This window comes from Eschrichtius robustus, chromosome 11 (assembly GCF_028021215.1).
Source record: "Eschrichtius robustus isolate mEscRob2 chromosome 11, mEscRob2.pri, whole genome shotgun sequence".
Lineage (NCBI taxonomy): Eukaryota > Metazoa > Chordata > Mammalia > Artiodactyla > Eschrichtiidae > Eschrichtius > Eschrichtius robustus.
In genome coordinates this window covers 110107357-110122370 of record NC_090834.1, presented here as the reverse complement: position 1 = coordinate 110122370, position 15014 = coordinate 110107357, and the positions used below count along the sequence as shown (strand labels likewise).

At 60.6% G+C, this 15014-nt stretch overlaps 1 protein-coding gene and 1 pseudogene across 3 annotated transcripts in view; one reads left to right on the top strand and one right to left on the bottom strand.

Moving 5' to 3' along the window:
- TPCN2 (two pore segment channel 2) overlaps positions 1 to 6482 on the bottom strand; it is a 31597-nt gene extending 25115 nt beyond the window's left edge. For 2 of the 3 annotated variants that reach the window (XM_068555615.1, XM_068555617.1), the window contains exons 1-4: positions 6317 to 6482; positions 1994 to 2058; positions 1188 to 1264; positions 647 to 824 (exon numbers count right to left, since the gene is read on the bottom strand). In XM_068555615.1, the coding sequence (XP_068411716.1) occupies positions 647 to 824; positions 1188 to 1264; positions 1994 to 2058; positions 6317 to 6428 (432 nt within the window). In that variant the 5' untranslated portion in view covers positions 6429 to 6482. The remainder of the gene's footprint in view (positions 1 to 646; positions 825 to 1187; positions 1265 to 1993; positions 2059 to 6316) is intronic. The other variant, XM_068555616.1, reaches the window with a different exon arrangement.
- LOC137772307 (serine/threonine-protein kinase TAO2-like) overlaps positions 6427 to 15014 on the top strand; it is a 39129-nt pseudogene continuing 30541 nt past the window's right edge.

The window sequence follows — 15014 nt, the reverse complement described above, 5'->3', positions numbered from 1 at the left end:
TCGGGGTCAGGCCACAGAGGCCAAACCACCCTGCAAGGGGGTGCCCTGCAGGCAGGGTGTGGCCGTGCACGTGGGCCCGGGCCAGAGCGATGGAATCGCTGTTATTTGTTAGAAGTGACAGAAGGCGTGGCCAGTGGCACACCCTGCATCTCAATGGGAAGTCGCTACAGCTCTGAAGCCCTGACACAGCTCAGCTCAGCAAGCAAGGCAGGGCCCACCTCCAGCTTCTAGAAGGACCCAGAGCTGCACACGGCCGGGGGCGGGACAGCAGCCCCTCCGCCCCAGGCCAGCTCCACCCCTCCGGGCTTCTCGTCTGTCATCAGGGCGGGAACGTGGGCCATGGGGAGACGCCCGGTCCCCTCTTGTTCATTGGGGGTCCCTCCCCACAGCGGCAATGCCAGACCCTCGGCCACTCTCTCCCGGGGTCCTGCGAGGCTGTGCGCCCCCGAGGGCTCGGCCGTCCCCCGTCGATGGTCTGGGAGGGGGGAAGAGCTGTCCAAGAGGCAGCCTAGGCCTCTGCTCCGTGGGTCGAAGCGCACAGTGGGACAGGCAGCTTGCTCCAGGAGCGCGAAAAGTAAACCCAGGAAGCAGCAGCCGGGCCAGGAGGGCACGGGTCCCAACCTCAGCACCTGGGCAGCCCCCTCACCTTCACGGAGACGTCGGCCGCGAAGACCAGCAGGCAGAGTGCCTCGACGCCCTGGGTCAGGCCGCAGGGCGGCTCCCAGGGGGCCGGGCGGTAGCGCACATCAGAGGTGCTGGTGAGCGAGGAGGGGGTCTCAATAAAAGCCAAAGCCAGGATCAAGAAAATGGTGAAGCTCAGAATCCTGGAAAAGGGACCAAAACTGGTCAAAAGGCAAGAACCAGCCACACTCTGGGGCCAAAAAAGCAGATAAGCAGGCGGGACGCCAGGAAGGCAGCAGGGCAGGCGCCTCGGGTCCAAAGGCCGGAGCCCACACTGCCTGCTCCGTGGCCACTCGTGTGTGTGGTCAGATAACACGTATCGGCGCAAAACTCAATTGCCATGGCTGGCCGGAAGGTTCTGGAAAGGAACCCTCACCGCAGAGGGGCCGGGCTCTGCTCCGATAAGGAGGGGAGACGGCGGGGAGGGGAGCCTGCCTGCCCCCCGAGACCAGCCCCCTCCCCAGGCCCGGCTGCGGGGGCCCCGCGGCGCGCGCGTGCGTTCTCACCACTGGCTCATGCTGGAGTAGTACCGTCGGTACAGCCACAGAGACCTGGCGTCCACGCGGTGGTTGATGGAGCGATACTGGAAGTGAAGGTCACGCGGGGCGCGTGAGGGTCCCGTCCGTGCCACACGGCACAGCCAGCCCCGTGCAGGGCACCCCTCTCGCCCACGACAGGCCCGAGGCGGGGACACAGGCTGGGGATCGCAGGGTCCACCTCCACTCAGCACAGGGACCAGGGGCTCGTCGGGACCCTGCAGGGTCAGACCCTCCCAAGCTGCAAGGTTTCCCCAGGGCCGGCAGGTGGACAGACACGTGCTGGCTGGATGCACAGTTGTGCCCTGTCTGTGAGGCTCTCCCCTCCTCTGTGCAAGGCTGACCACCCCCCCCACCTCAGCTGTGTCACCACGCAGGACGCCCCCAGCCTCATCCCCCACGTGGGGCACTGGTGGCTTCTACAGTCTGTTTCCCTAATTAAGCCTGCGTGTCGTCTGCAGGCGGGGGAAGGTCTTGCCACCTTTGGGCATCTTTCACGGGACCGAGATCAGGGCAGCACACAACAGGCCCTCGGCAGGTGGTGAATCAGTGAAACGAGGGACGAGGGACCCAGAAGAGCACCCAGCACGTGTCTCCTTAAGGCGGACTCAAGGGGACCATGCCCCAAAGCCCAGTCACCGCAGCTACAATGACCACACGGTCCAGCAACCGCAGCCCTGGCCCCAGGATGGCAGGAGTGAAGGGGCCAGTGGGGCAGCCATCGCGCGGTCCCCACGAGCCCCAGGGACAAGCCGCTGGGAGCAGGCACCGCCCACCTGGATGGCGTCTTCGATGAAGACCACAGCCTGGTCCAAGCACAGATCCCGCCTGGCCATGGCACCTGCGGGCGGAGGGGACACGTAGGGTGAGGAGGGGGCTCGGGAGGCGCTCACCCGCTACAGGGCCACTGAGAGCAAGGCAAGAACCCGGCTGCATTCTTCCCAAGGCTCTGGAACGAGACGCCTCTTGCCTCTTGCCGGGCAGCGCGTGTGTGCACGCCCACAGGGCAGGACCCCCGAGGGCTGGGCCCCAGGTGGGGCAGGGTCTGAGCGTGGGCTCCGGGCCCAGAGGAGAAGCAGTCCCCACCCCCTGGGGTGGAGTGGCAGAGGGCACAAAGCAGCCAGTGAGACGGAACCAGGCTCAGGGGGCTCAGACCCTGCTTCCCCACCTACTGGCTCAAAGGCTGAGGGCCGTGGGCTTAAGCTCACTGTGCCCATCTCCCCCTGTCAAATGTGGGTGTTAACAGCCACACAGCTTGGCCCCCAGTGCAAGTGCAGGACTCCCCAGGGCCGGCCCGGCACACAGAACGTGCTCAGGGCCACCCTTCTGCCCCGTCCCACCACCGGCCTCCAGGTGACCTTTGTCAGGACGCTGCACCCCAGCTTACGCGACTGTAAGACGGGGCAGCGCTACCGGCCTACCCCCTCACCAAACAAGATCCCAGATTTAACACTCACACAGGAAGACGATATCTAGAAGCTTGAGGTGCTGCGTGACCCTCCATCAAATACTGAGCACTAAGAAGGACCTTCTGAGGCCATCGTGGCCCCCTGCTTGTGTCACGGGCCCACGGGGCCAGGCGACCGCAACCGAGCCACCCCGAGGGTGGGAGCCGAGGGAACCTTCACCAACCAGGGACTGGGGTCCTCGGGGCCAGGGAGGCTGCGGTGGTGCAGGTGCCTGACTACGAGGGGCCTTCAGGACAAGTCACGTGGCTCAAACCTCTGGTCTGCCACCTTGGCCTAGGGTTCTGCCCACCGCATGGTGGGCAGCTCTGCACAGAAGCCTGATGTAAAGGGCCAAGAAAGGCATGAGGAGCCGCAGCTCACAGGACAAAGGACCCCCCCAGAGAGGCCCCGGAGAGGGTGCAGCCCAGGCCCCTGGGGGAGCAGAGCCCGCACACAGCCCCCAGCAGCTCCCAGATCCGGGCTTGGAAACGAGGTGAACGGGCCTGTCACCATTTCTGTTGAAGATTCTACTTTCACATCTGCCCTTGAGCCCAGCAGCTGCCCAAACCACCCTTAACCGGTACCGAGAGATGCAGAGAGGCTGAGGCCAGAGGCGGGGGAGGCCGGGCACCTGGGCAGAGCTCCGGGCCCCTGCCCACTCTGCCTGCCAACCCCAGGGACGCAGCTGCCCCTGTCCTCAAGGCCCGGGGACCCACCGGGGACGTGGGGGACCCTGGACAGAGACGGGGGGCTGGACTCTGTCCTGTCTCTGCCATCACCTTGCTGTGTCACCAGAACCAGCACCCTCCTCTGTCTGGGCCTCAGATTCCTCCCATGGACGACCTCCATGCTCACGTGAGGGGCCGAGAAGTTCTCCCACGGAGGCTCTGAGGGTGGCGACTGCCTGCTTCCCCTGGAAGCGTCCCGGGAACGCTGTGATGTGAAGGCACCCTGTTTTGTTCCCTGCTGTACCCACAGAGCCCAGGACAGCGTGGGGCTCGGCACACAGCAGCCCGCAAGTCCCACTGATCGACTGAGTGAACAGCCGAGGGGAGCCTGGGAGGGCAGGGTGGTCTGAGGGGCCGCAAGAGGCCCCATGTCACCAAATCCCCGGGTGAGAATGGAACTCAGCCTGGAGAGATCCAAGGAGACAAGCTTCCTGGATAAGCAGAGACAGGCAGCCAGGGCCCCCAGAGCTCGCTCCGGGACCAGGACTGGGTGCGGCGGAAGGGGCTCCCTCTGGCCACCCGGCCCTCAAGGCACCAAACCTCAGGAAAGCCATCCCACGCCGCTCTGCGGCCCCGACACCGGCCTCCCTTTCCCATCCTGCAGTGGCCAGAGGGATCCTGTCACAAACCCTCAGATGGCAATCACAGCTTCCCGTGGGTCCCCACTGCTCCAGGAGAAAGTCCACACTCCGCCCACCTGCCCGCCTCCTCCCCTGCTGCTTCCTCCACCCTGTGCCCTCCGTGCCACTCACCATGAACTTGGCTCCACCAAGGCCAAGCTCTCCAAAGCCTCCCAGGCTGTCAGCCCTACCAGGAGCACTGTCCCCCAGCTTGGCGTCTAGGGACTCATTGCCTCAGGTGGCGATCAGCTGTCAGCACCCCCCCACCACTGTAGAATGTCGGAGCACAGAGGACATGGGGGCTCGAACACCTCAGCCCTGCGCTGGTCCCCCTGCCCCAAGCCTGCCCTCCCCAACATCCCAGAATAAACCCCCCTGCCCCTCTGGCTCCAGCCCCTGCCCACTCCCCACTACGTGGGTGGGGTCCTGACCAGCTGCCTCTGTGACCCTGGGCAAGACCCTTAACCTCTCTGCGCCTCAGTTCCTGCGGGCCCTACACAACAGGACTGATGGGCAGGCTGAATGGGTTACTGTAGCTAAAGTGCATGCACAGTAAGCTCTTCATAAACATTTGCTATTATCGTTATTCTCAAAGCCCCTTCTATGGCACAGCGACCCCTCGTCCTCTGACTTTTCCATAACCAGTAAGAGGGTAATTCCCTGACCAGGACCAGGAAGAGAAAACGACTACCCCCACCCTGTGGTCACGGCCCATGAGGTGGGGCTGGGTCTGGACCTGACCACCGGGCCCACCGGGGTCCACGGGGCACCCAGCAGCAGCCCTCCCCCACCCTTGTCGGTAGGAGAGTCCAGCTAGCTGCGGACAGGCGGACCCTGAGCTCAGGGCCCCATCCAGGAGCCCCGCACGGGAGCTGGGCAGAAACTGAATGAGGCTCTGCAGAGCCTGGCTGGACAGCCTGACCAGGGAAATCCAGAACACAGAGTGTCCTGTCCATGTTCTCAGAAGCCCCCACCAAGGCCACGGCGTCGGGACAGAAAGCCGTCCCCAGGGTCCCCCCTCACCAGCCACGCTGCCTGCCCCGGCTCCTGTCTCTAGCGTGGGTCTCATCTGCCCTCCATGCACTCTCCCGGGGCTGGACCTGCAGTGATCACGGTTCTCCGCCCAGAATGGCCATCAGCACTGACGCGCACCAGCTCTGCCACCCGGCCGGGCACCTGGACTCTCTCTGAATCCTCACAACGCCCCGACCACCCCCCTTTTATTGAGGCTCAGAAAGGTTAGGCAACCTGCCAAGGTCACACAGCCGGGAAGTGGCCTCCCGACACAAAGGCTGCATCCCCTGAATGCCACCACGTCCAGGGCCCCCGGAGATCTGGCACGGACTGGACGGAGAACTTTCCCAGGACAGCCTCTGAGATGGGCAGGTGGGCATGTTTTCCATCTCCTGCCAGGGACCCGCCCCAATAATCCCAGGACAGGCACACACTGCGGACCCCTCCCCAACAGAGGAGGAAAGTGAGCCCAGAGACAGAAGGTGGCCCGGAAGGAGCACCCAGTGTGGGTGGCTGAGACAGATCCCAGGGCTATGTTCTTGGACAGGTCCTGGACACTCTCTGGGCCTCAGTTTCCCCTCTGAAAACGAGGCTGAGGCCCTTCCATCCCTAACCCAGCACCCAGTGCCCTTGGGGTCTGCCAGGGACAGAAGGACTTCACCCTCCCCGCCCTCCTTGGGATTCAGCAATCTCTCTGCGGGTAAACAGGAAGAGCAGGATGGAGCTGCAGAGAAGGAAGGAAGGAAGCCGCCCCAGTCTGGGGAGGCCTGCCCCAAGCCGACGCTGAAGGAGGAGCCTCACAATTCACTCCCAGCTGGGTTCGAATCCCACCTCGGCCACTTCCTGGCTGTGCGACCTTGGGTAGGGGAACGCCCCTCTCTGTGCCTCACTTTCCCCCGTAAGAACTGGGGAAAACTGAAGTGCTTCCTCCTAGGAGTCACCAAGGCGATCCACGGAAAGCACGAGGGCCTGGGCGCACCGAGGGGGCTGCAGGGGGCTGGCTGCCCCTGGGCTGAGCGAGGCGTCTCAGCCCGACCGGTCGGGGCCAGGGCGCGACCCCGCAGAACCTGGCTGAAGCCCGCGCCCTGGCCGGGGCCGGGGTCCGCACGGCACAGCCGTCCCGCCCTCGGGAAGGCGGCTCCCTGGCGCGCAGCGCCGCCCGGGTCCGCTCGGACCCCGGCCCGGGGAGCGGGGCGCGCCCGCAGGGACAGCAGTGACGCGGTGCGGGCCGGCGGGACCTCCACGCGCCACCCCTGCGCGGCCCGACCCCTCCCCAGGCCGCGGCTCACCAGGGCCGACTTGGACGCTGTGACAGGAGGGTACGTCCGCCGGGGAATCGCGGCCACTGCCGCCGCGGGTCCGGCTCAGAAGGGGCTCCGATTCCTCCCGGGGGTCCGCCATGGGGTCACAGCCGGCCACCCGGACCTCACAGAAGCACAAGACGCGCGCGCCGAGCTCCACTGCGCAGGCGCAGTGTCCCCGCCCCCGGGGTTCGGGAGGAGGCGGGGACAGCCCTGTGATGTACGGGACGCTCCTTCCTACCAGCCAATGAAGACGGAGGTCTTGCTCTTGGAGGCGGGGGCTTAGCCGACCACGCCTCCTGGTGGGTGGGGCTCAGCTTCCTTCCATCAGGGAGGGGCTCTAAGGACCCTCCTAGGGCTGGAAGGAAGGCCTTCTCAAGGGGTGGTCCCCGGCCAGCTCCGTCGGCATCACGTGGACACGGATTAGAAATGCACATTCTTGGGCCCCCTGAGACCCGCTGAATCGGAAACTCGGGGCAGGGCCCAGGAATCTGTGTTTTGCATGTGACTTTTGGGTACATGGGAGTGAGGCCAAAGGTCATCCCCCAAAATGGAATTTGAGTTTACCCTCTGATAATGAAATTAGGGAGGTTAAAGTTTATAATGACAAATGACACATTTGAAAAAAATATTTACACTATATATAAAAAGTATTTCCAACATTAATATGTAAAGAGCTTTTTTTCTATTGCTGCAGTGACACATTACCACAAATTTAGCTTAAAACGACTCCCACTTATTATCTCTAAGTCCTGGAGGTCAGATGTCCAGTGGCTGGGCAGGGTTCTCATCTCAAGGCCTCAGGAGGCCAAAGTCAAGGTTTCAGCCCACCTGGGCTAGGCTCATCCAGGTGGGTGGCAGATTCACTGCCATGCGGCTAGGACTGAGGTACCCATTTCTTCTCTTTTTTATAAATTTATTTTATTTATTTATTTTTGGCTGCGTTGGGTCTTCGTTGCTGCGCACAGGCTTTCTCTAGTTGCGGCGAGCGGGGGCTACTCTTCTTTGCGGCACACGGGCTTCTCCTTGCGGTGGCTTCTCTTGTTGTGGAGCACGGGCTCTAGGTGCATGAACTTCAGTAGTTCTGGCGCGTGGGCTCAGTAGTTGTGGTGCACAGGCTTAGTTGCTCCATGGCATGTGGGATCTTCCTGGACCTGGGCTCAAACCCGTGTCCCCGGAAGTGACAGGCGGATTCTTAACCACTGCAGCACCAGGGAAGCCCTGAGGTACCCATTTCTTGCTGGATGTTGGCTGGGGGTCATTCTCGGCTCCTAGAGGCTACTGCATTCCTTTATTTATGGTCCCCTCCATCATCGGAGCCAGGAAGAGAGCACTGAATCCTCCCATGCTTTGAATGAGATGCTTCGAGATGCAGCAAGGTGCTTCCAATCCTTCTGACCTCCCCCTCTGCAGCATCTCTTTGCATTTAAGGGCTCATGTAATTACACTGGACATATGGGATAATCCAGGATAATCTCCTTAGTTTAAAATTAGCTGATTAGTACCCTTAATTACATCTGCAAAATCTCTTTTGCCATCTAACTGACCATAACCACAAGCATGATGGGGAGGGGGAGGTCATGGGGCCCATAATTCTGCCTCCCATAGGGCTCTTAAAAATCAGTAAGAGATTATAAAGCAGAAACTAACACACCATTGTAAAGCAATTATACTCCAATAAAGATGTTAAAAAAAAGAGAAAAAAATCGGTAAGAGGGACCTCCCTGGTGGTGCAGTGGTTAAGAATCCACCTGCCAATGCAGGGGACGCAGGTTCGAGCCCTGGTCCGGGAACTAAGATGCCGCGGGGCAACTAAGCCCGCCCGCCACAACTATGGAGCCCACGCACTCTGGAGCCCGGGCACCACAACTAGAGAAGGCTGCATGCCGCAACAAAGTTCCTGCGTGCCACAACTAAAAGACCTGAGGCAGCCAAATAAATCAATTAATTTTTTTTAAAAATCAGTAAGAAAAAGACTAAATTCCCCCTAGGTGGGAAAGGGGCAAAGGGTAAGAACCAGAAGTACACAAAAGAAGAAATATGAATAATGAATGCTCGAAGCAAAGCTCCACCTCATTAGAATACAGGCATGCAAATTAAAATAACAATGAAATCCTTGAGCCCATCACTTGGCAAGTATTTAAAAGATGATACAGCTCTGGAGGGCAAGAGTGTGGTTATCCCAGGAGGGTAGAGAGAAATCACAGGATGCGTTCATGGGTTTGGTTTGTTTTTTTCTTAAACAGTCTGCATGCATTTTAAAACCTAGAAAAGTCTCCCGCCCTGTCTCCATCTTGGAATTGGGTGGAAGAGGGAGAGGGACACTGGGACAAGACCAGGGCTGTGGTGAGGAGAGAGGCCGAGACTGAGAAGAGGAGAGGGGCAGAGGGCATCGGGACCGCCCTCAGCTACAATCTTTCAGCTGTCCTCGGGAGAGAGAAAGGGAAAGGGAGGGGGCCGGGGTGGGAGTGGGAGCTCTCACCCTCGGACTCTGGCGTGAGAGGGGCTGTGCCGTCGGAAGTCCTCGGGGTAGGCCCCCTATCAGTGGCCAAAGACCTGGGGCTCAGTCCCCTCCGTCCCGAATTTCCGGGCTTGACCCCATGCCTCTCAAATATCCGGGTCTCAGCTCCTGAGATTCCAGATATCTGGGACTCCTCTCTAAACCCGGGGCTCTGTTTCACAGGATTTCAAATATCTGGGGTTCAGGACACTGCGTGCACCAGTATCCGGGTTTCATTCCCCACGAGTTCAAATATCAGATTCGGCCTCCCCCCCGTTCAGATATCTGGGGTTCAGACCCCACAATCAGAAATCCGGGATTTAGCAACCGGCACCCTCGAGGAGGAGGAGGACGACAGGACCGCGAGGTCAGACCAGGTTGTCACCCCCTCCCCTCCAAGGGAAGCTTCCCGCCGGCCCCTCAGGAAGGGGAGGATGGGGGAAGAGGTGGCAAGGGGAAAGCTCTCCTTGCCCCTCTCCCTGCTTGGCAGAGCCGATGGTGGACCCCAGGAGAAGGTGGAGGCTCTGGGCACCAGAGTGACCCCTGCCAGGTCAAGCCCCACTCTCTGGGCCCCCAGGGGCCACCATGCCGGGCCGGGAGCCTGAAGGACCCCGACGTGGCTGAGCTCTACTTCAAGGACGACCCGGAAAAGCTCTTCTCTGACCTCCGGGAAATTGGCCATGGCAGCTCTGAAGCCATGTACTTTGCCCGGGATGTCCAGAATAGTGAGATGGTGGCCATCAGGAAGGTGTCCTACAGTGGGAAGCAGTCACATGAGAAACGGCAGGACATCATCAAGGAGGTGCGGTTCCTGCAGAAGTTCCGGCATCCCGATGCCATTCAGTACCGGGGCTGTTACCTGAGGAAGCACATGGCTTGGGTGGTGGTGGAGTATCGTCTGGGCTCAGCTTCTGACCTTCTAGAAGTGCACAAGAAGCCCCTTCAGGAGGTGGGGATTGCAGCTGTGAACCACGGGGCCCTTCACGGCCTGGCTTATGTGCAATTCCCACAGCGTGATCCGTAGGGATGTGAGGCTGGAAACATCCTGCTGTCAGAGCCAGGCTTGTTGAAACTGGGGCACTTTGGCTCTGCATCCGTCATGGCACCTGCCACCTCCTTCGCGGGCACCCCGTACTGGATGGCTCCAGAAGTGATCCTGGCAATGGATGAGGGGGCAGTACGATGGCAAGGTGGACGTCTCGGTCCTTAGGCATAACCTGCACCGAGCTGGCGGAATGGAAACCACCGCTGTTTCACATGAATGTGATGAGTGCCTTACACCACACTGCACACAGCGAGTCCCCCGCGCTCCAGTCAGGACACTGGTCTGAGTACTTCCGGAATTTTGTCGACTCCTGCCTTCAGAAAATCCCTCAAGACAGACCAACCTCAGAGGTTCTTCTGAAGCACCGCTTTGTGCTCTGGCAGCAGCTACCCGCAGTCATCACGGACTTAATCCAGAGGACCAAGAATGCTGTTTGGGAGCTAGGCAACCTGCAGAACCGCAAGATGAAGAAGATACTGTTGCGAGAGGCGCCCAGTGGCCCTGGCGCTGAGGCCCCAGAGGAGGAGGAGGAGGAGGAGGCCGAGCCCTACATGCAGCGGGCCGAGACACGGGCCGGTCTAGGAGCCCTCCAGCCAGGGCAGCTCAGTCGACAGCCTGGCAGACACCTCTGGCAAGGAGGCACAAGGCCCTGAAGCCCGGGAGACAGCCACGATGCAGGAGGGCGAGCGGGCCGTCATCTCCCACGGCTCCATCATCCACCGGCTGCCGGGCTCTGACAGCCTCCGTGACGACCCCTGCCCGCCAGAGGTGACCCCGGGCCCTCTCCAGCCCCCTGCAGCCCCGGGTCCCACACCCACCACCTCTTCTGCCTGCCGACGGGGCTGCTGCCGCAGCTGGGACCGCTCTGCCACCACCCGTACTGCCTGCCTGGTCAGCCGTCAGACCCAGCAGCGTGAGCAGGGCTGAGCCCTGCGGGAGCAGCTGTAGGCAGAGGCGACAACAGCACCAGAAACAGCTGCCGGCGTTGGAGCTGAGGTTGAGGGTTAAGCCTCAGGAGCGGGAGCTCGAGAGGCAGCGCGCTGGCTTTGGGGCTGAGGCCGAAAAGCTGTCCGGGCGGCACCAGGCTACCGGTGAGAAGGCGGCGCGAGCTGCCCAGGCTGAGGAGGGTAAGTTCCAGCGGCACGTCCTCGGGCAGCAGAAGAGGCAGCTGGCCGCCCTGCCGGAGGCGCAGAAGCGAACCTACAAGCTTCGGAAGGAGCCGCTGAAGGAGGTGAGATAGGCTGCAGCGGTGGGTGGGGTTGATGGAGGGTCAGGCGGCCCTGCCCTCCTGGCTGTCCCGCTGCCCTTTGCTAGGAGCTCCAGGAGAAGCCCAGCACACCCAAGCAGGAGAAGGCCGGGTGGTTTTGCGGCAGAAGGAGAAGCTACAGCAGTGCCAGGCGGAGGAGGAGGCTGGGCAGGGGCGGCGGCAGCGCCAGTACTTTGAGCTGCAGTGTCGCCAGTACAAGCGCGAGGTGCTGCCGGCTCGTCACAGCCTGGACCAGGACCTGCTTCGAGAGGTAGGCCACCCCCTCCCCTGTTCCCCTCCCAGATCCCAGACACCTACATCCTTTTCCACTTGCCTCACTTGTGGTTGCCTTTCCCCTCTGCCCTCACTCGTGTTACAGCTCGGCTTCTTTTCAACACCTGTTTCGCTTCTCATGCCCACCAGACCCTGCTAGAGTTCCCAGGCCCGCCAGGAGCTTGGCTCCCTTTCACCTCTCACCTGCACCCCGCATCTCCCCACCCTCAGCTCCCTCTGCCGAGGAGTCCTGGGGCTCTCACTTCCTTGACACCAACAAGGCTTTCGGACCAGTTTCTGGGCCCTGCCTCTCTTTTGCCTCAGGACTTGAACAAGAAACAGACACAGAAGGACTTGGAGCGTGCATTGCTGCTACGGCAGCATGAGGCCCCACGGGAGCCGAAGCTACGGCAGCTCCAAGCCGTACAGTGCACACGGGCTGCGCTCACCCGCCTGCAGCAGCAGACGGAGCTGGGCAACCAGCTGGAGTACAGTAAGCGGCGTGAGCAAGACTGCAGCAGAGCACGGGGCCCAGGTTCGCCAGCAGCCCGAGAGCCTCAAAGTACGTGCAGGCCAGTGTTCTGCGGGCCTCCCGCTCCCTGCTCCTGGGGCTCTGGGACCACCTAACACAGGCACCCTTAAAGAAGAGCAGCCCTGCTAATTTGGCCAGGAGGCAGACCAAAGAATCCTGGGAGGGCTTCCCTGGTGGCACAGTGGTTGGGAATCTGCCTGCCAATGCAGGGGACACGGGTTCGAGCCCTGGTCCGGGAAGATCCCACATGCCGCAGAGCAACTAAGCCCGTGCGCCACAACTACTGAGCTTGCTCTCTAGAGCCCACGAGCCACAACTACTGAAGCCCGTGCACCTAGAGCCTGTGCTCCGCAACAAGAGAAGCCACCGCAGTGAGAAGCCCACACACCGCAACGAAGAGTAGCCCGCGCTCGCCATGACTAGAGAAAGCCTGAGTGCAGCAACGAAGACCCAATGCAGCCAAAAATAAAAATAAGTAAATTTTTTAAAAAAGGAGAAGAATCCTGGGAGAGGAGGAGGAAGCAGTTCCAGAGAGGAGGATTCTGGGGAAAGAAGGGGCTGCCTTGGAGCCAGGAGAGCAGAGGATGTTGGGGAAAGAGTCAGGAGCCCCTCGTCCCAGCCCACAGAAACAGAGGAGTTTGGTTGATGAGGAAGTTTGGGGGCCACCTGAGGAGGAGATAGAGGAGCTTAGAGTTCCGTCCCCAGCACCCCAGGATGGAATGTCTGGTGAGGGACAGCCATCTCCAGGATCCCTCGGGGTCCTAAACGGAGCCCCCTCCTCCTCTTCCTCCTCCTCCTCAGGGACTGGGGCCACTGTTGGACCCTGGACCCAGCCAAGCTCAAACTCCTCATCCAAGAGGCTACCATCCTCCTTCCCCCACAACCTCCATTTCCCCAGATGCCTCCTGGCCCACGGCGCTCTGTGGCTGGCTTTTTTTTTGCTTAACATTATGTCTGAGAGAGCCATCTCTTCTGCTGTGAGTATCAATAGTTCATTCTTTTTTTATTGCTCTATATAAATATGCCACAATTTGTCCATTTTAATGACAATGGTCATTTGAGTTCTTTCCAGTTTTGAACTTTTGTAAATAAAGCTACTGGAAGCTTAAAAAAAAAAAAAAAAAAAAACAGACATCCCCCCCGGACCCCCTCCCACACATCTGAGGCCCAGGCCTACTAGCCAACCCCCTGGACTCCTGTCCCATGGCCTCTCGGCTGGACTCTCCTTTGCGGTGGGGTCCTCCTCCGGCCTCCTGCCCCTGCTACTTCTACTGACGCTCCCACTGCTGGCGGCCGGGGGCGGGGGTGGCCTGCAGGCAGCCCTGCTGGCCCTCGAGGTGCGGGGCTCCTACCTACTTCTTTGTACAGCTCTGCACCTGACCCCTGTCTATTCCTACTCCTGGCTCAGGGCACCGCACTGGAGGCCGTCCTCAGTCTGAGCTGGCGCCGAGGCCTCACGGGTGTCCCTCTGGGCCTTGGGGCTGCCTGGCTCCTAGCCTGGCCAGGCCTGGCTCTACCTCTGGCAGCTCTGGCAGCTGCGGGCAAATGGGTGCGGCGGCAGGGCCCCCGGATGCGCCGGGGCATCTCTCGACTCTGGTTGCGCGCCCTGCTGCGTCTGTCGCCCGCGACCTTCAGGGCCCTACGGGGCCGGGGGGTACCTGGGCCTATTTGCACTCTACCCCAAGACCAACAAGGACGGATGGCTTCTGCAGCCATCTGCCTGTCCCTGGGCCCCGGCGGGGTAATCCTCTCACTGCCCAACACCCACTAGCCCTGTTGGCAAAGTTTTGGGCCCCGTGCAAGGGCTGGAACTGGCGCCTGGCACAGGCCAGCCAGGGTTTAGCCACCCGCCTGCCCCCCTGGGCCATCCACACACTGGCCAGTTGGCCGTGAGCGGCCCAGCCGTATCCCGCCGCTGCTACCACGCAGCCAGCGCCGGCTAAGCGCCCCTGCTTCGCACCAGGCACCACCAGGGACTCTAGCTGCGCAGAGATCCCGAGCCCGCCGGGGGCCCTGCCTCCCTGCAGGTGACCAACTCTAGCTCCTCCCCAGCCCAAATCTAGAGCGCTGAAAATGCGCTTTATCTCCCACTACTCAGTGAAGCTTCTCCAGTCCCAGTCCTCTCCTCCCCTTCACCACTCCTTCCTCGGGATGCTTCCCCACCTCACCCCTAGCCCTTTGGGCCTCTAGACAGGCAGCGTCCTCTGCCGTGGAGTCCGGAGATTATATTTGGGGGTTCTCCTGATGCTCCCCCCACACCCTAAGTTATTGCTGTTCTCCCCCCATGTGCGCCCATTCTCACCCTCATCGACTCAGTCCCAGGGCCAGGGGTGGCAGTGGGTGGGAAGAGTCATGTGTTTTTTTTTCTCTCTCTCTTTGGTTTTGTTTTTCTGTCTCCCTTCCAACCTTTCCCCCACCAAAAAAAGAAAAAAAACAAACGCAAATAAAATACCTGAGCAGAAATGTAAAAAAAAATAAATTAAATAAATAAATAAAACCTAGAAAAAAGTAAGACATTTTTGTTCTGAAAAAGGAAATAATAGATGCACACAGCCCTTTGCAAAAATGGCCCATCCCCCAAGGACTTGTCTTTACTGCAATTAAAGAATTCCTTTGATGTTCATACAGACTCATGAGGCCTGAGTGAAATGCAGTGCCGTGTAAGCATTTACATGGACTTTATGGAGTCAGTCAAGGCTGGTTTGGATGCAGGTGGGGTTACCAGAAGGAGTGCTCATAAAAGGGGAGAGAGAAACAAGGTTTCTCAGATGCCAGTGTATGCCCCTGTACAACCAAACTGACCCTGGGGTGCAGACAGATGGCCTCTGCGCCATGTCTACTACTAGCTTTCAGTAAGTAAGTCAACCTCGCGCTTGGAGGTGCCCGTGGGGAGAGAAAGGGCTGGCGGGGCCCTCTGGGTAGCCGGGTCCTCACGACAGCCTGGTGGTCCCATGTGTGAGTCTCCTGGAGCCCAGGGCACCGACTGAGGGGGACAGGGCCAAGGAAGCAGAGCTGGCCTGGGAGTGAAACCAGAGGGGCACCAGCCTGGCCTCGATGTGACCTCAGGCAAGTCACAGCCCCTCTGCGTGC